Raw genomic sequence first — 24,478 nt, forward strand, 5'->3', positions numbered from 1 at the left:
TTCATCCAGAATGCCATCTCAATCAGCATTTTCAGCAATTAATCTGACCATGTGAATGCATTAATGCATTCTTCTTTGGTTCCTCTTCAGATTTGAGCTTTTACTCTTTGTGCACGGATATCTGAGGTAAACTCCTTGTAAACAACTCCAAATCTCTTTTTCACTCCTTCTGAATTCTCCTTAAAACTTGTCTGTTCTGATTTCTCCTGAGAAACTTGAAAATCAGGCTACTGCCAAGCATACCAATCAATGCAATCTAACTCCTTCTTGCACTTCCTGCCCATTACCATTTTTTTACATTCATATTGTGAGCCTTTGGGGGAAAAGACCACTATCTGCTCTTCTTTCAGCTGTACATAAGCTCCAAACACATTTCTGCTTTATTCACTGAATGAAATACATGCAATATTTACACTTGCTTCTCAACATTTTATGCAAATGCTGCCATGTTTTAGAGAGCTGTGTGACTGCTGTCCTCATTGTAAAGAGACGAGAGCAACATGTGGGTATCCAAGATTTGAAGCAAGCACCATTTTAATTATATTTGGAGCCACACCAGCAACATTGCAGCCTGACCGAAGCAGACAACATAAAACTCCACTGAATTCTTTCCAATGCCATAGACCAATATAGTTCCAACAAATGTATAGGGGTTATTTCCAGTGAGTTGTGCTATTGTTCAACATGCCTATACACAGTTCCTTAAAGGTATCTGCTGTGTACAATGATTTTCCACCACAGAGTGAATATGATTTTCCAAAGAGCCATCTATACTCACCTCAATATAGTAAAACCATTCTAGCTGCCACCAGGGCTTAGTGCACATGTTGCCAATAGGTCTGGTAAAACTGTATCAGCAGCAACGATTAGTGCATATATTGCAGGTAGGTTTTCACTCACAGTGTGGACAACCCCTGGCTGTCCACACTGGGCAGGGGCTGAGCTACCCACAGATTTTACTTCTTTATAGTGCAGCAGTAAGATCATGAACGTGGTTATGTATTACTCTTTAACACCAGCATGGAGCAGACCACAGAACACCATCAGTGTCCTAGAAAGCAAAGCCTGCCAGAACACACAGCTGGGCTCAGGTAGCTGATACACGGAAGAGAGAAGAGGGGAAGGAAAATAAAACAACAAAATAAAAGAAAAATCAAGTATGAGGATCATGGAAGGGAACAGCTTATTAAACTCATGGCAAGTCATTTAGGATTTTACACTGGTGCCTCAGTTCCCAGGCACTACTGGTCTATCCAAAAATAGTTGTGAATGAAAGATGGAAACCCAGAAGTGAGATGACAGCTTTACCAGTAGTTTAATGCTTTGCCAGTCCCATTTCTATTATAAGTCTACACAGATAGATGACATCAAGGTGAACAGTGTGCAACATTCCCACACACAAAAAACACTTCTGAAAGGAAGGTTTCAGTAGAAGTACAGAATATTGCAGACATCAATCACACAATGACTATGAAGCCATAGATAGGTGATCAATATGAACAAAGTGAGGATTCACACACCCTAAGGTCAGCCACTGACTAGCCAGTCTGAGTCTGGTCTGTCCTACTCCTTATATTTCACGAATGTGACCACATTCTGTCTCCAGTCTGAAGATGCTGCCCAAACCCTCCTGCCCTTTCAGGAGCGCAGCTACAGGGAGAAGGCACTTTCAGGCACAGTAAATATGCCTGCTGACTATGACACTGGGAACAATTCTCATCTCCCACAAAAGCTGTGCAACTGCATTGACCTTACAGGTATAGGAAGCAGTGGGGTTTGTATCCCAGCCCACGTCACACAGCGTTTTTATCTCTAGGTATCCTTCACCTTACTCAGCACAAGTAGTAGTCAGAAAACAACCAAAATGTTTAAATGCTCAAGTAACCACAGCATCCTGAAAGCATGTGTCTAATTCATCTGACTAATCAAAGTTTCCTGTGCAGTAATATATCACAGAGCTATGTAAAATGAAAAATGCAATCGCTCGAAGAAAAGCAGCCAGCTCCTTTCTATTTAGTTGGAAGACTTCAATTCTTTTGCCACTCTAAGAAAGTGTTTTATCTTAGAATCATAGAATAGTTTTGGTTGAAAGTGACCTTCAAAGGTCATATAGGCCAACACCCAGATATCTGTAAATCAGCTTCCTTATCTAGAGGAAACAGTATATTGTTTAATACACCAACATGGTAAAAATACCTTCTGATACTGCCACCACAGGTAAGCTGTTACTGCGTAAGAACTCGGGGAAAAAAGTTTCCATACGCATGTTTAAGTGTGTTAGTAATTCTGTTCACCAGTTCTCTTGGAGATTTCAGAAACTTTAAGTTTCCAGAGAGTTTCAAGTGAGGCAGCTGGTCGAGTAGAGAGAGGCCAGCACAATATTGGAAACCTACAAATACAGAGTGTTTCATGAAAAAGACAACATATCCCACAGTTCTCGCGCTTCTGCTGCAGTTGTAGAGAGTAATCACTAGATGGGGCTGCACAGTCACAAATCTGATTTATGGCCGCTAGAAGAGTTTGTTGTCTCTTACCGTTCTCTTTGGCCTAAAACTGACACATTCCAGAGCTTCCTAATAACTCGTCTTCTGAAAGATGGGATGGAATGCTTTTATTTACAAAATCAAAATGTACACAGAGAAAGTGATGAGATACTGAACAGGGAAGGAAAAACAAACAAACAAACAAACCAACCAACACTCACAGCATTCAAAATCAAACAAATTTTGAAAGTAAACTGAAAGATATTTTATCTGCCAAGACAGAGCAGATGTCAGATGTCTTTCTTTGTTCTGCAGGTCAGAAAGCACAGCAGACTCCTTAGTGCTTGACATGATTAGCTGCTGCAAAAGAAGTACAAGAGCTCTGAGCTCAAGTCTTTCTAAATAAGGTCTAGCACGTTATAAAAATGCAGTGAGAGGCAAACCCATTTCCCATAAATGCCCTGGTGATACGCTTAATCCTGCACTTAAGATGTATTTACAAAAGAATATTTTTCTGCTAACTGCATCGACACTAGACAGTTTTGCTAGCATAGGGACATGGTTGAAAAGTTATCATCCTAACCTACTGGCACACAATTAATCTGGCTTTCTAGAGATTACCTATGTGCCAAAAGGGAAGTTTTACCTGCTCTCATCCTACTTCTGTTGAGGACAACTTGCAACCCAGTCCACACCTTCATATTCCTGGTCTGTGTGCCACGTTGCTACTCATTTTCTGTAGAAGGGCAAACTGATAGATCCTCACTTCTTGCTTGAGTTTTGCAAAATCCTTCAGGAACGAAAACCAAACCCCCAGCCCTTCTCTAGAGGGCACTGCAGGCTCCTTTCAGCATGTTATCTGTTGTATTAAAACAAAAGCACAGAAAATATTTTTTTAGCCCGATTTCTAAGAAAATATTATGGCACTGTCACTGTTGGTTTATACCAATTCCCTCAGCGACAGATCGGGCCAGGGAGAAGATCCCTAAACAACCAGGCTGTCAAACAGTGGCACAGGCATTGCTTCATCTCGCCTGGAAAGTGCTGCAGAAGGCAGCTGAAACAGCGGCAGAGCAAACCAGGTCCCGTTCCCCCTCTCGTGGAGGATCTTCCCTGATCTCTTTCACCTGGAAACTCGCCGTTCTTTTGGTCACAGGACTGCTGTCCCACAATCTTACATGCTTTTTGATAAAGAACCTGCTTGCACCTCAGCTGCAAAAGCCATCTGTGCTAGGGGAATAAGAGAGCACGTTCCCTGGTCTAGTTGGAGGACCAAGCCCCTCACAAAGACATATCTGTGAAAACCTTCTCTGTCAGAGCCCATTGCCAGCTCACACAACACTCTTGCATATTTTGAAACGAAGACTGCAGGGAAAGCATACCAAAACCAGCCTCTGAGGAGGCTGCGGCACAACCCGCAGGTGCTGGTTTTGTCACCTTGCACACTGCTACGGGAGCACGTCACTCCCACCGGATGGCCCCGCCCGCCAGCCCAGCATCGGGCACCTCGGGACACGAAAATCCACCGAGGCGCCGGCTCCAAGAGGACACCGCGCCCCGCCCCGCCCCCCGCCACATGCCGCCGGCCCCGCCCCGCCGTCCGACCCGCTTGTGACCGCTCCGGGCCGCGCCGCTCCCCTCCCGGCCCCGAAATGCCCCTTTTCAGCGTGCCCAAAGAAGTGGCCGTCGGGACGGCGATGCTGGGGGTCGCCTTTGCCACGGGGATGCTCGCAGGTAAGTGGCGCCCCCGCCCCCTGCGTACGAGATTGGGGGCTGCGCCCTCCCCTTGTCCCCACGTGGGAGGGGCCGGGGATCGCGGTGGCCGGGCAGGTGCCCCCCGGGGGCAGGGGGGACCCCCGGTTTCGAGCGGCCGTCAGGGGTGCATCCTTTGGGCGCTCCCCTGAGAGGGGCTGCCCTGCGGGCCGGGATTTCGCTGAGCTGCGGCGATAAATACGCTGATGCTCTTAGAGCCCAAGCCGCTCCCTTTAATCCAGCTGCTGCAGCGTGGGGCTGGGGCTGGGGCCAAGGTCCCGGCAAAGGCGAAGGCACGGCCCCACCCGGCCCCTGCCGGGTGGCCAGGCAGAAAACGCCATGCGGTGTCCTGGTCACAGCTTTCTCGTCTGATCATAGTTTCGCTTTCGTTCCTCAGGGCCAGACGAGGTGCGAGCAGGGCAGGGGCGGGAGGCTGGTGCTGAGTTTGGGGCACAGCCGCTTACTTACTTACCCTGTGACTTCAGGCACGTTGCTGAAATAGTCTACACCTCCGTGTGATCGACTGTAAAACAGAGCAATTAACAGAAAATAAATCAAAACCTCGAAATAAGTATTCTTCAGTAGCAAACAACTATCAAGAGATGGGGAACGGATATTTTTGTTGTTGTTATTTCTTTAAAGTAATTGCTCCATTTCGTGAAAGAAGCATTAGGCATCAAAGCTGAGATCAGTTCTCTGTTTAAGTAGATAAACAACAGTTCCTAAACTTAAGATTTCAGAATTTGCTTTTTTTTTTTTTGCACCCTAGTTTTATGTTAAACCAAGCATTGAGCAATGCCGGATTTCCCATGGCTAGAGGGCAGAACACTGTCATTAGGAGAACACAGGCCTTGAGAAGATGCATCAGCTGACAGCCCTAAAGACCAGCCACCTCTATCCATGTGAAGAAAATAGTGTGCCTCATTCATGCTTTTCTCCTTACACTTGCCCTTAGAGTTTTGATGTGGTTACTTGTCCTGTAAGAATATGAGTTTCTAATGTTCACATAAGCTGCTGAACAGCACAGTACCGAAGCCTTTCCCTTTCACCCTTTGCAGACTTGAGGCTGGACATCTTAACAGTAAAATGAGTCCACTCAGCTGTCCTTCTACATTGCATTTTCCTTTTTCACTGGATTTTTCAGAGCAAAGAATGCTCTAACCTTTAGTAATACTTAAGTGCTTCCTTTATTTAAGCAGGCAATAACTAACAAAGATAAAAGGGTTTTTTTTGGTTTTTTGGTAGGTAAAAGATACCCTTCTTTAGTTTTTGGAACACCTAAATCATCCAAGAGCATTATTGGGAAAAGCAGTCCTCTCTGGCAATACATACTGGATCACTCTTTGCGGGAACACCCAATTCTAAAGAAGCTCCGACTGGTCAGTATCTTATCCCTCAATACAGATTTTCTGTTCAGAGCTCCACTAGGCCCTTTCTGTATTGCCCACGCCTCGTCCTGAACTGCTAGACTCTTTGTGATAGTCTTCCTCCATCTTCCTTGCATACCCCTGGATTTATAGGTGGTAGTATACAAAACTAGTAGGTCATTCAGGAAGCACTAATGGCATCCTCAATTGTACAGCTGACTATTCCTTGTAGATATACCTAAATAGCCCAGCCCCTTAGGGTTAGTCTGCTAGTTTTATAATCCAGAACCTTGAGGAAGAGACCAAAATCTTACTTACTGCTGAAGACCATTATTTGATGTACATGGAAAGATGGCTTGAATCTTCTTCTTTTCCTTACTCCTTGTGCTTTCTGGGACTTCCAGTCCTTAGAGACATATTTATATTTATTGATGATATCTGGTCCAGAAGAAATCCTGGTCAAATGCACTTCCGTTGGATACACTTCCTAAATAGGAGAAGCAGTGCAAAATTGTCCCATCTATTAAACTGTAAAACACACACGATATTTTCTTTTTAAACTAGTAGTACCCAGACTCTTCAATGTTCATGGCTACCTAAATGAGTATTTAATAGTACTGGCATATGTTTTAGACATGACTTCTTAGACATGGCTTCTAAGCTCATGTGTTTGGGCTGCACTTGATTTTAACTGTAACAGATTAATTTTATTCGTTTGATTTGGTGTTCAAGGAAACTGTAGCTTAAAGAAGTGATGTTCTCCAGCAGGCTCCAATGTCAGAGCTCAGAATAGACCTCACTTAGGACTGAGTCATTTCAAGTGAGACAAATTACCCCTGTATAAAAGCAATTTAATGTAAAGTACTGGAGCTGGTTAATTGGGATGAGGCCTAGAGGAAGAAAGAAAACAGGAGGAGTGTCCCCTCCACTGGGTACAGCCCTTCTTTTCCTGCTGCCCCCCTCAGAACCAGGGGCCCTCCCCCCAGCACTGGCACAGCTGCTCTGGCTCTGCACTGTGCGGTCAGAACATGGTCTCACCTTTGATAACAGAATTTAACCTAGCCGTTCATAAAAACATCCTACCTGTCTTGGGGGTAAGGGCATAAGTAAGGGCATAAGGGCATAAGTACAAAGGTTATAATTTAAAAAAAAAAAAAAAAAGTGCATCTATTTATGTAAATACACAGAAATAAAGGCCTTTCACAGTCAAGATTCCTTTATGATTCTTCATCAGTTATAACTGTTGCTGAATTTGCCACAGCCATGGCAACTTTGAGGCATATTATTGCTCTGAATGATTAGCCTATGCTTAAGACACACTCCCCACCCTCCTTAGTTACTGTTAAATTCAAACCAATTTCTGGCTCATAGGTGGAGCACAAAGCTATCTAAAGTGAGAAAGGTAGGAGTATCTGTTTTTCCTGGGGTTTCTCTGGGTTTTTTCGCTAGGATATTGTTTCGGAAGCTTTACGGTTTGTTTGTTGTGATGTGTTATTTGTTTTTTTTCCTTTCTAGCTTACCGCTGATCATCCCTGGGGTAGAATGATGGTGTCCTGTGACCAGGCTCAGCTTATGGCAAATTTGGTCAAACTCATTAAAGCCAAGAAAGTTATTGAAATAGGTAAGAGTGTCACTTTGTCCTCTCTCTAGTAGAATAAAGCTGCTGGCTATGCTTTTCCAAATAGTCATGTTTACATAAGTTATCTAAACATAGTAAGACACTGCATCTCTGTCTCAGCAAAGAGGTGGGCAAACTGCAAGTGTGAAAAGTAGCGTCAGATCTGCACTTACTTGCCTCTTTGTCTATATGTGCTTTTAATAACTCTGATAGGTCTGTCTCATTTACTTAGAGACAATCTGAAAAAGTAAGCTCAACAGATCACTTGGGCCTCCAATGTCAGACAGCAATTGCAGGGCAGGGTGTATTCTTTCCTTCCTGTATCAGTTTATTGCCAGAAGGAAATGTTCTGCTGCACAGGCCCTGCATCCAGTTCACTTTCCCTGATGCACCTGTTTTAGCAGGATGTCCCAAAGCCAGACGGATGCTGAGCATCCAGGAATGGGTTCCCACTGCCTTCATTCTTGGCCTGGCTGTTTTGATGCCCTTGTTATGGTGTATTTTGCTGCTGGTCTGGTCCCTTTGGCTCAGGATTTAGCTCCGCTTTTAAATAAGGGTGTTCCTCAGAGATGCAGGACCAAACTCCATCTGTGCATCCGTAAGACTTGGGAAAAGGCAATATTAAGCTTTGCTAAAAGATTAAAAAAAAAAAAAAAAAAGGAAAAATTCTCCCAGGCTACTATTACATTAAAATGGTAGGGAAAAGCTTTTGTGTCCATTACCAAATTGCCATCCTCTACTCCTTTGGGGTTCTTATTCCAGAAGGGAAGCCTGTACCTCACTATCTTTTTTTTTTCCCCCCCACAATATGGTAAGTGTTAATGACTCTTATGATTTTCCTAGGTGTTTTCACAGGTTATAATACCTTGAATATGGCACTTGTCCTGCCAGATAATGGCAGAGTTATTGCCTGTGATATAAATGAGGACTATGTCAAAATTGGGAGGCCACTGTGGAAAGAGGTAGGTAGCATCTCTTCTGTTATGTGTTTGGGACAGCTGCATTTGCATGTCAAGGGATTTTGGTATCTTAGACTTCAATATACAGAAGCATTCCTATCATTAAAGGAGGCTGAGACAGTTCAGTTCAGAAAGACAAATAAGTGTTGTCTGAAACCTAAAAATAATAGGAAAAATATCTGAACACTAGTCACTTCCTGAGTGCATCCCACTAACAGGTTATTTCTTAACCAGTTTCATCAATTCTTTGTTCTTTTTAACTCTAGGCAGGAGTAGAGCATAAAATTGACCTGAGAATTAAGCCAGCAATTCAAACGCTTGGTAAGTAACCTAAACCACTTTTCCCTTCTCTAGAAATAGAAGATGGATATAATGCCAGTGAAATCCAAGACCAAATATGCTTGTGGATGCAATCCCTTTGCTAAGAGCGAGACAGTTTGATTTGTGTGTGTGTGGTTTGGTTTGTTGTTTGTTTTTTTTTAATATAAGAGGAAAAAAAAAAAAAACAAACAGAAAACTTCACCTAAATTCCCAGTTTTCCTACATGCTAGCAGGATGTCCTGTGTGATGGGCTGTACTGGTCACTCACCTGTCCTGCCCGTTGCCTTGTTTAATCTATGAAGTACTATTGTCAGCTGCTTCTAGGAAAGCTGATTAAAACAGATTAATTAGACAAAGCCCAATTTCTCTTATCCATTGTCCATTCCAAGCCAGTATTTCTTTGTTACAGGCAGAAAGAGTTTTCTGAAAGGGCTGAAGTGCAGGAAAAATACAGAAGCCAATATAAAACTTAAGTTGTAAGAGTTGAATTGTATCTAGAGAAGTTCAAGTTTAGCATGTGTCAAAAGCATGGAAGGCTATTAGAAAGGCAATTACTTTTGTCATTCAAGAAACTAGAAGATGTGGAGCAGCAGGGATATTAGTAAATATTCTGACAATGCAAGAAATTTGCTAGGAATGGAGGAGTCAGAAGGTTTCCAGCAAAGGTCAATAGCCAGCTAGGATACACTGTCCTTGAAGCCTGACGGACAGCTTTGTCTAGGCAACGCTTCAGACAAAAAGACCCTCTGTTGACAGAGGTGGCTGAGAACCTTAGGAAAGCAGCAGCCAGCCTCTCCACAACTGATGATTTGTAGTTCTTGGTCAATAAGTCCAATTAGGAGAACTCAAATCTGAACAACACTTGCCTTGCCCCAGAGAGGGAATACTTACAGCAATCTTTTGCTGTGATGGAGATCTCCAACAGGATTTATTCATGACCTGTATCATGGCATTCTACTATCAACAAGAGATTAGCACATAGGACCTGTTCATAAATGTGAGAAAAATCCTAATCCATTTAAGATAACAGTTCTCAGCTCAAAAACTAGCTGAAGGTGTAGAGTGTGTGCAGTTTCAAACGGCTTGACTTGTTTTTACTGCAGCTTTCAGTAGTTCCAGTTGTGTCCTGCAGATTTAGAACTACTCCATGAACTTCCAAGAAGGCAGAACTCAGTAGCCAAGTGTTTTATAGCATACATTGTGCCTAGACTGGTTTCTGTGGGATAAGCTTTTCTAGTAATTAGCTGTAGAGGAATAGGCTGCCCGATCCAGGCACCAAAACCACTATTTAATTAGAACTTTGACACAAATGGACTCCTACACAGTATTAACCAGGGTATAACGACTCACTTTGTTGCTCATCTAGATGAACTGTTGGCCAGTGGAGAATCAGAAACCTTTGATTTTGCTTTCATTGATGCGGATAAAGAAAGCTGCAATGAATACTATGAAAAATGTTTGCGCCTCATAAAGAAAGGGGGAATAATAGCTATTGATAATGTAAGTACTGCGGTTGTAGTGGTAGTTGCACAGGGAGTTACTGCTTTTGCCTCTGGGAAAGGAAAAAAAAGTCACAGCGGGATACTAGTAACGTCATTTCTGACCTGCAACTCAGTTGCCCGTTGCAACTTGTTTGTTCCATGTTATACAAAGGGGTCTTTTATAATTCAGCATAAATTTCTAAAGTAAGCTATATGGAACTCTAATATAAGCAAAGAGTAAAAACCTACAGAAGTAAGAAGTTATGTGTTAAATTTATGTTACATAAATGGCCTGTGATAACAAACTTATCAAATTTTTTTGTAATTAATTACAGAAAATGCTCTATAGTATTCTGATTTGTCTTGCAGTGCATTTTCTATTATACTATGTACAGTACTTATGCAAGATCATAGGTAGCACTTGTAATCAGTAACTACTAATAAGTTACTAATTTGTAACTTTCACTAGAAGCAAAGAACAATGTTAAACTTCAGGTTCCTTCAGGGCTATGGTGGCAGCTGAACTGGAGCTTTTAAAAATGCCTATGTTTAATTATGGGGTTTTAATTTATTTCTTTTGGCTTCTAATTTGCAGTAGAAGTACAATCAGCCAATTCTGTGGACTCCCAACCCCACTTGCTTATGAGAGCTCCACGTCAGATACCACTGGAAATCTGAAATACAACGTGTAATATTGATTTCTAGAAAATATGCAGGACCTTTCCAAAGCTTCATTTGTGGTCCAAGGAACATATCAGAACAAATGAGGTGCATGACATTTCTTTTTTCAATAGGTCCTTTGGGGTGGAAAGGTGCTAAAACCAAGAAAGGATGACTTGGCAACCCAGAGCATCCACCACCTCAATGAGAAGCTTCTCAGAGATGCACGAGTCAATATCAGCATGCTGCCAATGGGAGATGGAGTCACATTAGCATTCAAGTTGTAACTGGAGGAAGCCCAGCAGATGGGAAACAAGAAGCAGTATCAAATCATCAGGAAAAATGCAAGCAGAGCAGTATCAAAAATGGTTATTTAACCTATATCTCCACTGGATAGGATAGCCTGGGGAAGTAGACTTTAGGAGCAGCAGGATCCTAAGGATGGCTAAGTTGAGAAGAGACACTTGTTTTGCGATCGGCTATGGTTTCTTATTTTAATTGTAATAAAGTAAGTAAACTTACGTGAAGTTGTCTTTGTAAGACAGTGGTTGAAAAAATCTCCCTCTGTAGAATAAGTTCCAAGTGAGTCAATACAACTAAGTCATTTTCTGTCCTAAAAGAGACTACCGAGTAGCAGAATAATCAGTCCTACCATCAAAAGGAAAAGTGGAGTTTAGTAATGTAAAAAGCCCTAATAGAATAGTGGATTTTAAATGAAATGTATGTGACATCAAGGAGATTGCCAGCCTTCTCAAACTAATGATTTTGAAAGTCATTAGTAATCCTTGAAGGATACTACATAAGAAGCCGCGAATATACACCATCTGGGGGGAAAATTTGTCTTTAAAAGCATTTAAAAGCATAAACAGGACTTCCAATACAGAGCATGCCCTATAACCTTTGTGTGCAAGGAGTTGGTTGTTTGGTTTTTTTTTAATCTAGGTGAAAATCTACCTGCACTGTTATAGTCAGAATGAAAAAGAGCAAATGGGCAAGAACAAAAAAAATTCTTCCTCCTTACTCTCTCCCTCCCACCTGCCTGCCAAAGCAGCAGCTTGCTAGGAACTTGTCTAAATAAGGAAAATGATGATTGTATGAGAAGGTAATGTAGCTGTTAACTGGCTATTCAAATAATTACTGCAAGCAGAGATTCCCTTCCCTAAGCAGCATGTAACAACATGATGCCTTTTCCATGCCCCAGTAAAGACTTTTCTGACAGCATTCTTAACTCCTAGTTAACTTCATTTGCTGTTGCCATCCATTACTTGTTTCATCTTGATGCATTCTATAAATTTTTTTTATCAAGAAACAGTAGTTGAAAAAGCTTGCCTTACTGGAGACCAATGAAAGAGACTTCAGGTGGTAAGAGGCATATTCTGTTCAAGCTGGAGAATAGGAATCCAGCTAATGGCTTCTTTCCATGGTGAATCACAAACAGTAATAACTAATTTTTAGGGATTTCTATTTCAGCCCAAAATGCTTATTACAGAGAAAACCTAGCTGAACAAGAAACCAAAACCAGCATTTTACAGACAAAAGCTCCACTGGCTACTGTTTTGGGTGACTGATACACTGGAAGAGTATCATATGTATATTGAGGAAAAAAGTCGCTTAGATTTGTTGGTCTCCTATAGGGAAGCTGTATCAGGTCTAAAAGAATCCTTCTTCCTTTTGCTTAAATAAAGCACTTGAATGATTCAGGGCACTAGGGGATAAAGATTTCAAGTCTCAGAATTGTTAGAACTGGGTACTTGGCTAACATTTTTTAAGTTTCACCTGGTGGCTTGGGTTCTGATAAGGGACAGACGTGGAGGACACAGGTCTTACCTGTCTCAGACACTGGTGGCCATACACTGCAGTGGGAGAGGGATGAGGAAGGAAGCATTGCCTGATGGTTTCAGAGTGGGGCTGTGAGTGAGGTGTTCTCAATTCTATTTCTGTCACTTCCACTTAAAACCCTGATTCAGCAGGCCACATCAGGATGTGCTTAAGTACTTTGCTGAATTGAGGACTGGCTCCTGTAAAGTAAAATCTATGCCTGGGAGAAGGCCAGGACAAAGTGCGTATAGCCCTTAAATAAGATTTTTAAACCGTGCATAAAGCTTGCCCAATTTCTTCTTCCGGCTACAGTTTTCCCCTCAGAGCTTCAGGCCTGTGTGTGCCTCAATTTTCTTATCTACATAAAAGAAATAACACCTTACCAAAGTCTTAATGACTATAATACTTAAGATAGGGTGGTTAAAGGAACATACAAGATTATACATTTTCATGCAAAGCTTCTGGCCCTGTTCTACATTACGTTTTTACTTTTTAAGTAGATAACAAAAAACTGAAGGTTACAAACACAAAATGGGACAGTTCAACAGCTAGGTCATCCTCTCAAATAGTCCTGCTTTCCGAGGCTAAAGGCTGATAATCACAAGCAAACTACAAGCTGTTAAGAATACATACATACTGTGACCTAAAGTACCATGATGGCCTTTCCCAAACACACAGAAGTCACTGGAATATTGATCAAGGACTCTTAACTGGTTTGCTAACAATTTCCAAGTTGCGAGAATCCTCTCAGTAAAGCCAAACCAAAAATGGGCAAGTACCATCAATAGTTGTGCAAGAAACAGACAAGTAACAGTTTAGCAACATTCAAAACCAGATAAAATCATAGTTCATCAATTAAAAAAACTCCTGTTCCTTGAATGGTTGGGATTGGCAAAGTCCTCATCACCTGAGCTAGAGGATGACCTACTGAGTGTCTGAGGTTGAAGCTACACACAGCAAGCTAGTATTTTGCCTCTCCTTTGGACTCTGCTCCATTTTAAATATTCAGAGCATAGTGCGAGCATTTAATCAAACCTGTCTCCATCCTGATCACGTAATTACCATTAGAAAGAATAGCAATGTGTCCCTAAACTATAGATTGATGAGCCATCTGTAAGCTGGAACAAAGAGCAGAAGGAAGCTTAATTGAATCAAATATTTAGAATACATTACACTCTATCTTGTGGTTAACTCAGAAGCTGGCTTTCTCTTCAGGCTTCTGTCCTGCACGTCTGGAATTCATCACCACTAACTGCATTTAATCCTTCAACCTTACTATAAAGTGACTGCTGATAATATATAATTATAGTTTAATTCAGGTGGTGAATCAGCTTTGCAGAATTTGTGGGGACAATGGAAATTTAGGCTTTCATTAGGTGCCGAGAGTGGACCGCACAATAGCGCAGTGCAAGTCTTTGTCTCTCTCTAATGGTGAGATCAGGTATGGGAGCTGACAGGTCTGCTCACCCCTCCCAGGTAACACACCTGCCCAAGATACTGCTCACACTGTAGGGGCTCAGGATTTTCCACCCCTAAAAGAGAAGCGGACCTGAGGGCACAGCTGTTGCCCAAGCCCTGTCACCCAGCTGTTCATGCAGCACTGGCATCTCTCTTCTAGTTGCAAGGGTTGACTCCAGAGAGGCCAACACAGGTGACAAATGTACAGTTGGGGCTTGCTTAGAAGCAAATGGGGCTAAAGAGTAGCACATTAAAAATAAAAAATCCCCCTAGTGCAGTAACTCCCATAAGCCACCACAAGAATGAAAGCACGATACCCCAGCTGCCAGTCGGGTATCTCAGTCCCTGCTCCAAAGACATCACATTCAAAACAGTGTGGTGTGATGTTTGGATGGGTGACAAGGAAAGGAACAGAAGATTGTTTCAGAGCAGACTTCGCATCTCTACTAGTTAATTAAATGAGCCAACGACACTCGCTCAGCAGTGCTACCATGTTCCCCCTTTGTGCTGGCCCTCTCCAATACACCCAGAGGAATGACAGCAAAAGCTTGGAGTTATACACAGTGTGGAAAGCACTCAGGACTCAGATCGGGTGCTTAGAAATCTAGAGAGAGGGGCTGCCCCAAAAAGAAACAACTCACTGCCCAAGGGTAGACACAGGGGTTACTGAATACTCAGGGCTCACTTTGCATTTTCAACGCTGCAACTTCTGATCCCACTGGGACACACGGGGGAGGAAGCAAAGAGCATCATCCATCTGTCACGTTGCTGCGGGCCTGAAGGAAAACTGGGCTGCTGGGTGCATCGTTAACATAGAGGCATTTGTTCAAACCCCTGGCACTGCCATCCCTCCCTCTTTTAACAAACCCATAAATTGCTTTTAATCTGTTTGAAATTGGCCACATTAGACACAAACAATTAGCAAGCTTTGAGTGATAAAGCCCTTCAGATACAGGGAAAGGAACACAAATATAAACCTCATCCAAATCCCCTCCTTTGAAGCAGGAACAGTGACTCACATTCCCCACAAACCTTGCAGCTCAGACCTGAGGCACATGCTGTGTCTCAGGCACTGCAATCTCGGTGATATCTGGGTGGCAACAGCAACAAGTGCCACACCTTGTAGCTGGCTCCTTTCTGTCGACGTAGTAGCGGAGTTAGCTGCATCCCTGCTTGTGTTCTCTTTATCACTTGAAGAAATCCATCCTAAATGGCCACAACAGGGGTAAATAAGGTAAGAGGTCAGTGCTGTCTTAAGAAACCATTCTCCCTTCTAGTTGAGATGAAGGCAGCTCAGTTTTATCTAATTGACATACTGAAACTGCACAGGCCTCCTCCATCCCCTGCCACCATGCTTGTACTACTATGAAGAACATGACCTTGGTGAGCAGCTCCATCTGTCCTGGTAGACAATGGGCACATCAACACATTCAGATACCAGCTGTGATTGATACCAGCTCCCCACACAACAATAGATCTGGACCCATCTCTGAGTGGCTTGCAGCACGTTTGATTTTACTGCTCATTTCATTTTCACAGGAGCAGCAGCACTATCACATCCTTCCCAGAGAGACAATGTAGAAAGCTGTAAATAAAATGAGAAGGGTCTTTTGAGGAGGGATTTCTGATGAGATCCCGAACAAGTAGTACTGAACAGGGAAGACAAAGCCATTTCTTCTCTCTTTGCACACCAAAGAGTTGCAAACGAACATTTCCTGCCACAGTGAGCACTGAAGCTCCTTCAGAGCAACTTAAAAGTAATAAGTTCTATTTGTTTCCTCGCCCATCATCAGTTGCTCAGCTCCCTGGTCTGCTAGGCCCTGCCCCAGGGCCATGGCATTTCACTGCTGTTGCAAGTTGTGCCCTGTGACTTGCACTGGAATTAAGGCTCTGCTGAGTATGAAGCATTGCCTCTGCGTAATTCCAATCACACACAAATTGGTCTCATGCATTTGCAGCTACTTGTGGTTTCCAAGTCACCTGTTTTACAATAATTTAAAAAGCAATGTTTTGAAAAGGAAATGAACAAACATAAAACCTGTAAAAGAGGGAAATTAATGTGGGATTTCAGACAAGTTATTTATCTTCCTTTTTGGCTCGGTGCAATACTGTAGGGATAAGCACATAACTAGCTGCTTTAATATTTATTCCTATTATAGGAAAAGTAAACATTGCTGATAAGTCACTGCTTTCCAGGATTAGATTTCATGTTTTAGAGACTGCTTTAAATTAATGCAGAAGCAAACATTATCTTTTCTTCTTATTCGTATATTTCCCTAATGAGTTCCAAGCAAATTGTGCCTACTTATATTTTATGATTTTAAATAATTAAAGCATTTTATGGAGGCAACTAAAATTCTCCCCAGAGTTAGCAGAAAGATTATTGATTGAACAGATCTCAAGCTACAAGAAAAAATTATTATTTAGTTTAAAGGCTCATCATTTTATTCCTATTCATCTACTGAAAAACCAAGAGACTTTGTGCATTTTTACAACAACCTTTGGAGTTATGGGTACAGACTTGGGTTATGTTGGTGAGCTGAAAGTAGTAACTTTTTGACATAGTGAAATTAGATTTGGAGAAGATAGTTAATGAGAATGTGTTACTGCTTCTGTCACAAGTAAATGCAACACCTAGCTCCTGCGTACACACAAGACAACACAATGTCCATTACCCAGGATAAAACCTGGCTGTACGTTCACAACACCAAGAATTTGAGTCAAGTTCATAAATGCAAAACATCAACATAATCAGCCAGCTCTCAGGAAGGACTGGTTCACAGGTTCACTGTGTTCACAGGATACCTGGGCTCCACGGTGTCGTGTTGTGTGGCATGGCCACCGGAGTCCACAGGGCTACGGCCCAGATGTTACTGGCCTGTAACAACCCCCAGCAACAGCGAGGATGTTTCCACCAGCATGAGGATACAAACAAACAAACCACAACAACAACAAAAAGAAACAAAAACGAAAGATACAAATGCTTTTTTAAAATGGGTGCAAAGAAATGCGTATAAGGGAAATGGGTGCTTGCAAATCTAAATGGAAATAAAGAGTAACAGTTGAAGATAAAATTTAGGCTTATTTGTAAAGAACCTCATGCTTATGCATGATGTCACTTTTATCAAAAGTGACTTGCTTTTTGTTAGGAAGCAATCACTAGGAGTTTACATTTAAAGGTAAGCAAAACATGTAACTGCTTGAACTAGCAAAAAAAAAAAAAAAAAAAAAAGAACTTACAAAACTTCAAAACTTAGGTGAATAAATATAAAGATCTAAAATGCTCACTTCTAAGCATTATTGTTTACCCTGCAAGCCCTATCCTTTTCCCTGTAGTAGCTAAAATCACACAGGCTGTGGCTCACAACACTCAATGCTTACATCATGTGTTTCTCAGGTACATATTTTTTGCACGTGCCTACTACAGTCAACATTGCTGATGTCTGCTACAGGTCAAAACCTAGGGGGCAGGAGGAGCAGTAACAGCTACAACTAGAAGCAGACGGTCTTGTCAGATGGTGATGGACACCCCTGAATCCAGGCAGAGCTGCAAGGGCCACACAGGGACTGGGGTCCAGTGAGACATCCAGGCTGGTCTGTGCAGAGGACTCATCTCTGCCTCTGGCAAGGTCCAGCTCCATGGACAGAGGTGAGAAAGGGTCCTTCAGGTGCCTTCACCCACAGCTTCCATCCAGCTGCCCATGACTCCTCAGCCTCCTGGGCATATCAGCAGGGTATTGGTGTGACATTTCCTCAGTGTCACCTTCAATGTCCTCTAGCCATCTAAATGTCAGCTGCTATAAAACACTCTCCCAAGACACTTAATCCATCTTTTCAATGCAAAGTAATTAGTGAGGTCATTGCAAAGCAGAAAGCCACAGTTAATTGTGCAACTACTGTGTCATCATGTATTATATCAAAGAGATTAATACAACCTGGAAGAAATTGCAGGGCCTTCCTTGGTTTCCTTTGAACATCAGAGCTAGAATATATTCCAGTGAGCCTCAAAGATATACCGAGTGCAGAGGAGCATTAATTCAATATTAAAGTGCAGTGTCAAAAGGATATTCACTAGGTCAAACTCCTGACAAAATTATTTCTATACAAAAAGTTGCAGTTTCTCCACATATATGTAGAGTGAGATTCTACATCACTGCTGGGTCTTCCTGCAGCTGTTGTGGAATTTAGGCACAGTAATTTCCTGGGAATTATTCCCACCAACAGGCAGCAGTCCCTCACCTCTGGCTGGGAGGACCATCAAGATGGAGCCAGCAAGGTGTTCTGCTGAGGGCCGGGGCTACACTACCAAAGCTGAGCTCCCGTGGCCCCCATCAGGGACTGCTGCGTGAGATCAGACCTGTCCTAACAGTCTAAGACTGATCCACATTATCACTGAAGACTAACTTGAAAGAGACAAAAGCACAGACACATTTAATCAACACTCAGGGATGTGGGGCCTCAAAATTCATTCTGGAGTTACAGAATGGGTCCCAGGTGCCACTGAGCCAGTCACACATCCCCTCTCTCACACAGCTTTGGTTACTTGGATGTGCACTACCAAGTTTTCCTTTCTTGATTTGCAACATACTCATATACCAGATATTGAGTGATGCCCTTTAGCTCAAGCTTAACTTCAAGTGTATATTTAAACTTCCAGACACAGACTATGGCAAACTCCTAACAAAAACTTCAGACCTGCGGCTAGGGTCTGCCTGTTGACCTTATGAACCATTTATGGTCACCTCCACGAACTGCATTAAAGGCACATGATTAAGGTTGCAAAGCTAAGCACTTAGGTTACAGAAGACTAATTAGATTTCCACAAGCAAGCTTAATGTTGACTATCCCTATTACATATAGACATTATAATATAGATTTTAATTTTATGGTCAAGCATTTCTGCATTCTCCCTCTTATGTGCTCCTTCCTGACCTTATTAGGTCTCATTTTACTTCTTTTGCCTTCAGGCTAATAAACTGAGAACCTATAAACAGGAAAATAGTTGGTTTTAGGCAGCCTGTGCCAGCAGAGGTTTCCTAGGTCTCAGAAGGGCCAAGCAACCTTGTGCTGTGATCATGTTTCTCCAGCAGAAGAGGTGGAGGAAATTAGGGAATCAGCACCAGAAATTATAACTGCCTTTCCTGTGTTCAATTATATTTTCTTTCTGCTTTGTGTTTATCTTATTTAATTTCCATAAAAGAAAATTGGACTGTAACAGCTATAGCAACACCAAATCATTTCAGCTAACTCCCTGTACTTCCCCTCCAAAGGATCAAAGGCTACCAAGTAGAAGGGAAGAAAAAAGACAAAAGAGATAAGAACGAGTTTTTCTGTGCAATAGGAAAGTTATACTGCAAAGAAAAGTACAAAAATTAAAACCCTTCTTTTCCTGGAAACTACGTTTTGAATGTTTTTCCGCTTCTCTTTCCTTTTCACCCTTGCTGCTAACCAGGCTGAGGTGTTTGTGCCCGAAACCCTGTCCCCCAAGTCCCCAGTGCAGCTGTGCAGGCAGCTCAGGCAGGCACATACCCGCCTGCACTGAACGCCAACGCAGCCGCACCCTGCAGAGCGGCCAGGTGTGCCCCAGCTCCACCAAACTAAACACATCTTACAGTGACACACCATATCTTACATTCAATAAATCCTGGCCAGAAGCACAAGAGCAATCTCATTTCGGAAAGAAAAAACTGGATTAGCCTACCACAAACACCTTGCAAGGCAGCATGCTCGTGCTTCCTGCAGAGCACCACTCTCTGCTCAGCAGTGAAGGGAGCTTTGCCCAACACAGGGGGAACGAAGAGCAGCCACCTGACTCCCTGGCACTCGGCTCAGGATGGGGTGTGCTTCGAGTCAGGAGGAGCTGTGGCTCTGGGAGAGGCTGCTGCAAGTGACTGTGGTGGAGCTGCACGGTACAGATCTCTGCTACAGCTTCACAGCAAAGGAAAGGAAATGGGACTTTGAGCCAGGCTGTTCAGATAGCCCACGAGAGGGAGCAATGTTGAAGCAGAGGGTGTGGGTTAGTTGCATCATGCTCACTTGGCAGGGAGACCTACCGAGGCTCCGTTTATACAAGCTGATGCACTCGCCTTATGATAGGCGTGATTAAGTTAAACCAGGTGAACTTCAGACTATGTGAGTGGGCTGTAGACAATTCAATACTGTGCCAACATACTCTAAATGCAGAGAGGACCTTTGCTACAAAGTGTTAGGTCTCACCTGGATGCCTACCAGTCTTGCACCAGGACACCACCAGATTTCCCAAGGAGCTTCAAAGAAGTATAACAAAGCTAAAATATTTCCTCAAACATGGTGGAGTCAGATCAGCCTTCTGTTATAGAGGCTGCACTAAAAGCCTACAGCCACTCTAAACTACAGTACCCCAAATAAGTATTTGTGAATTGCAGTTTTCTTAAAAATATTTAATAAAAACATTGATTCCTGAAACACCAGAGATGCTCATTCAACACTTCCGTGGCAGCAGGAAGGGCCGCCACCTCCACTTGCCACATGCATGAGGATGACAGAGCTGGTCCCATTCAGGTCACCCAGTGAACCTCCCAGGTATGACAGCAAGCAGCCTGCATCCAAACACTACTACAACATACACCACTACACCCTCCTCTGCTACAGACAGGCTTTTGTCCAGGCTAAAGGACACATGTCAAGCACCAAGACCACTAAGGGAAGGCAGAAACACTCCCTGCCCTGCTCCCTGAAGCACATGCTGCCAATTGGAGAAGTGAAAGATACCAAGTGACTCTCATGATGAATCATAACCCACCCAACAAGGTAGCAAGGAAAAAAACAAACAAACAAACAAAACCCAAACAAACAGAAAAACCACACACACTCTATAACTGTAAATTTGGCCTGGGCCCAGGTCTAGCCCCCTGCACCAGGGGCCCTGACAGAACACCCACTCATTCCACCCCCCAGCAGCTGAGGGGTTCAACACACCTGTTAGAGAGGTGTTTGCATGCTCTGTTTGGGCATGGAAACAAGGCCCCAAAGACCAACATGTGTCCCCAAACAGGGAAGCAGGACCAGGTGAGGTACCCTCTGGGAGCAGGTGATGGGGAGTTCTGGGGCAGCAGTGCTGGCTGCATGGCTCACTGTCCAACACCAGGGATGGACACACTGGTCTTCTAGCTTTGTCCAGGAAAAATAAATTTTGTATATTCGTGAACAGAACAGCCCAGACAAAAGTTGTCTCTACTGCCCACCCTCAACTGAAATACCCTGCACAACAGCTCTTTAACAGCCACTCCGTGTGAAATGGATGGTGCAGTCACTCCTCAGAGCAGTGCTGGCCAACCTGCAACTGCTTCTGCTTGGAGGTTGCTGCCCCACAGCACCAGCGGCTCAAGCAAGCAAAAGGGTACACATGCTTTACTATGGTGTCCCCATAGGACAGCCCCTGAGCAGACTTGCTGGGCTCTCCTCCCTGTCCCCACGCTCCATATGCTTGATTGAGACTTGACTTAAATTAATTGCAAAGAAAAGGGAAGAGTTTGTAAGCTACCTAGATTGCGGCAGCATAAGGTCCCTGGGCTGCAGCAGTCTGCCCGTGTTGCTGGTACGCTGCGTGGTCAGTGCAGCCCCACCACGGTACCTGGTGCCACCAGACAGGGGAAGATCGCTAGTCAGGCAACATTTCGAATCCTTCCCTTTGCCTTCTGGTTTTTAGCAGCTGCTGTGATCTGAGTTCCTGTCAGCGAGCGCTTCTCAAAGCCGAGGGCAGCCAGGACATCTCTTTGGAAGTCAAGGGATCTTGAGCCATTTGGAGGTTTCTAGAAAAGTATTGCCAAGGCAGGAGCAGAGCAGCAGTTGGGAAGATAACCTGCTTCCTTCATTAGTTTTGTTTAGGCAGGAGCAGAGTGCACCCAGGAAACAGCTGCTGCAGCCCAGTGTGAACGGGACCAGCTGCTCCTTCAGAAGGGATGTTCGGGGAGGACGTGTGCTGCCCGGGTCTGGAGGACACGAGTGCCAGCACACGCAGGAGTTTTCCTCCCCTATTCTGTGTCTTTAGCCCAGAACGTGGCTCAGGCTCTTCTGTCTGCCGGGGAGCCGAGGAGAGCACCCGCGGAGAGCACCCGCGGAGCGCCGCCAGCAGCGGCTCCCGAGGTCACACGGGCGGCCCCCGCAGGCGCAGCGGACACCGGCCGCCACCAGATGGCGCCGCTGGATCGCGGGCGGGAGGCGCGAGGCGGCGCGAGGCAGCGTGAGCCCCCTCCCCGGGCAGCACGAGCAGCCGCAGCGTGCGGGGCCATGGCAGCGCTCGGAGCTGCCGCCGCGCGACAGCCGAGGCGCGAGCACAGCGCAGCGGAACGCGCGTGCCGCAAGCGGACGGTCTGTGAGCGCCGCGGGGGTTAAGCTGAGCCTGTAACGGTGCTGCCGTGGCTCAACCAAACACCCAAGGACAGAGCTCATTGGTTCTACGGCAGCCACCGCCCCGGCTGCCCACCCGTGCCAGGCTTCAGGCACAGCACCTGTGACCCTGACTCATGCTAGCACGCTCACACTGACCCCATAGAGCAACCAAGTAAGATTAGTGAGATTCTTGTAATAGCCACTCAATATTTTAATGCTCAAAGGAACCAAATAAAAAAAAAAAAAAGGTATTGGGCTGCTAACAACACAAAATCATTAAATACACTCATGACTGTAGCCTTAGGATGTTCTCCCACTGATCCAGGACATGGAACAATCCCATGGAAACACACACAAACCCTTGAAAGGGTTCTGATGCATGCACTAGTGTTAACCAGCGGTAACTGTACTGTGAATATTGCTGTGGCATCAGTTGCAGCAGCAAATTCTCATTTAAAAAACACATTTGTAATAAACGCCAAATGTTTGGAGCCCAAACAGTCTGACCGCTTGCCATCTATAAAGGCCTGTCAGCACTTTTCCCAACACCAGCACACAAATACAAGTGCAGATACGAACCACATCTCACAGTGTGTAACATCACATTTTGCCTAGTTTTAATTGCATATTATTTTTCAGAAATTGCTCTAAAAATAAACAAACAAAAAGCCTGTTTACATGAGCATCAACGCCAAACTCGCAGTTAAAGCACAAGACGCTGTAGGTTTGGCTCACAAAAATGAACTGGTTGGTGCATTCCTTTCTGTTGGACCCAGCAGCATGTCTAAAGACAGATCCAACAGGCAACTACTATAAAAGGCAGGCCTGAGAACAATCATGAGGAGCAAAACCTCACTAAAATACAAGGAATGCACACTACAATAATTTATATAATCCGTGGTTTTATTACCACGTCAGATCAGGAAATCTTGCACAGCAAAGGGAGGTGGACGAACGTGATAAAACCGCTTGCAACAAACATCTCCCTTTCATGCCGTGTAACAACCCAACCAGCTTGTCCTTCGTGTTTACCCTTTCAAGGTTCACAGGAAGCATTTGTACCTGCCATTAGGACACTGCCATCAGTAGTACAACCCAGTATTTGTCATCATTAGTGGCTTACCTTGCACGGAATCGCTTCTGACTTTGCTAACGGCTGTAAGGAAACCAGGACCTTTGATATAAGCAGGGCTGGATCACCTGTGACCAGCTGTCTTCTGTTCGCTCAGTTCTACATCCCACAGAAGTGCAACCACCACAGATTCACCTGCAGCACCTTTGAGCACAGCTGACAGATTATTGTAGGAACAAACCAGGCACTGCAACGGGACATGGGAGGGCAGTGAGCACACTCTGTCACTGTCTGGCTTTACCCCAGCGATAGCCAAGGGAAAGGTAAACACCTGTGCCCCAGTGACTGGGGGTGAAAGGTTTCCATGGCTATTCCAAACTCCCGAATAGTTCCAAAAAATGTCCTGGTTTTGAAGGACAGCAGTGTGCAAGATGCAGATTTAAGAATATACCACATCAAGCTGAACCACATTAAATGAAATAGCCTGGAGAATGTCTACAGCACAGTGAGAATGTAAACATTCAAGTCACTTTGACAGTAACTTGCAAAATCCAGGGCATCATAATCTTATCTGAAAGGATTTTTATTTATGAAGGCGCAATTAAATCTCCTTGCAATACGCACACAGACAACCCCTACTCCAGCTGCACCAGGAAGGATTGCAATGCTACAGCCCAAACAAAGAAGATGCACAGCCATGCTCGGGTCATCACTTAGCTCAAGTGGTTTTATTTTATTCAGAATGACACCTGAGGAAAGGCTGGCTACCACTGAAAGGTATCATTACGGCTTTTCATGTGTTCTAACAAAATGGAGCCATTTAAACTACTGACATGCCTTACTACAAAACTCCAATTACACCACCAGCTTCTGTAACACACTTGAAAAGGAAATCTGAAAGCTATTTTTATTAACCTCACTTGAGAAATGCCAAGAGATATACACCAAACTTCCTTTCCCTGCTCAAAGTAGTGATTTACGAAAGAATATTTTAGAAAAACTCAGATTTTCACAGTTGTCTTAACTACTGCAGAGCCCTTTTATTTCTCCAGTTACCCATCAGCATTTGAATAAATGGAACTACTTAAGGTTTAAAGGCTGAGAACTAATAAAGCAATG

General features: G+C 43.8%; 1 protein-coding gene across 1 annotated transcript; it reads left to right on the forward strand.

Moving 5' to 3' along the window:
- Positions 1–4,135: 4,135 nt before the first annotated feature.
- COMTD1 (catechol-O-methyltransferase domain containing 1) lies at positions 4,136–11,041 on the forward strand (the record flags this gene model as incomplete). The annotated part of the gene is made up of 7 exons (XM_080348154.1): positions 4,136–4,217; positions 5,481–5,614; positions 7,118–7,223; positions 8,064–8,182; positions 8,446–8,500; positions 9,867–10,000; positions 10,776–11,041. The coding sequence occupies 7 exons, from the start codon at positions 4,136–4,138 to the stop codon at positions 10,926–10,928; spliced, it is 783 nt and encodes a 260-aa protein (XP_080204280.1). The 3' UTR covers positions 10,929–11,041.
- Between the last annotated feature and the right edge of the window lie 13,437 nt (positions 11,042–24,478).

This window comes from Nesoenas mayeri, assembly GCF_963082525.1.
Source record: "Nesoenas mayeri genome assembly, chromosome: 7".
Taxonomy (NCBI): Eukaryota; Metazoa; Chordata; class Aves; order Columbiformes; family Columbidae; genus Nesoenas; species Nesoenas mayeri.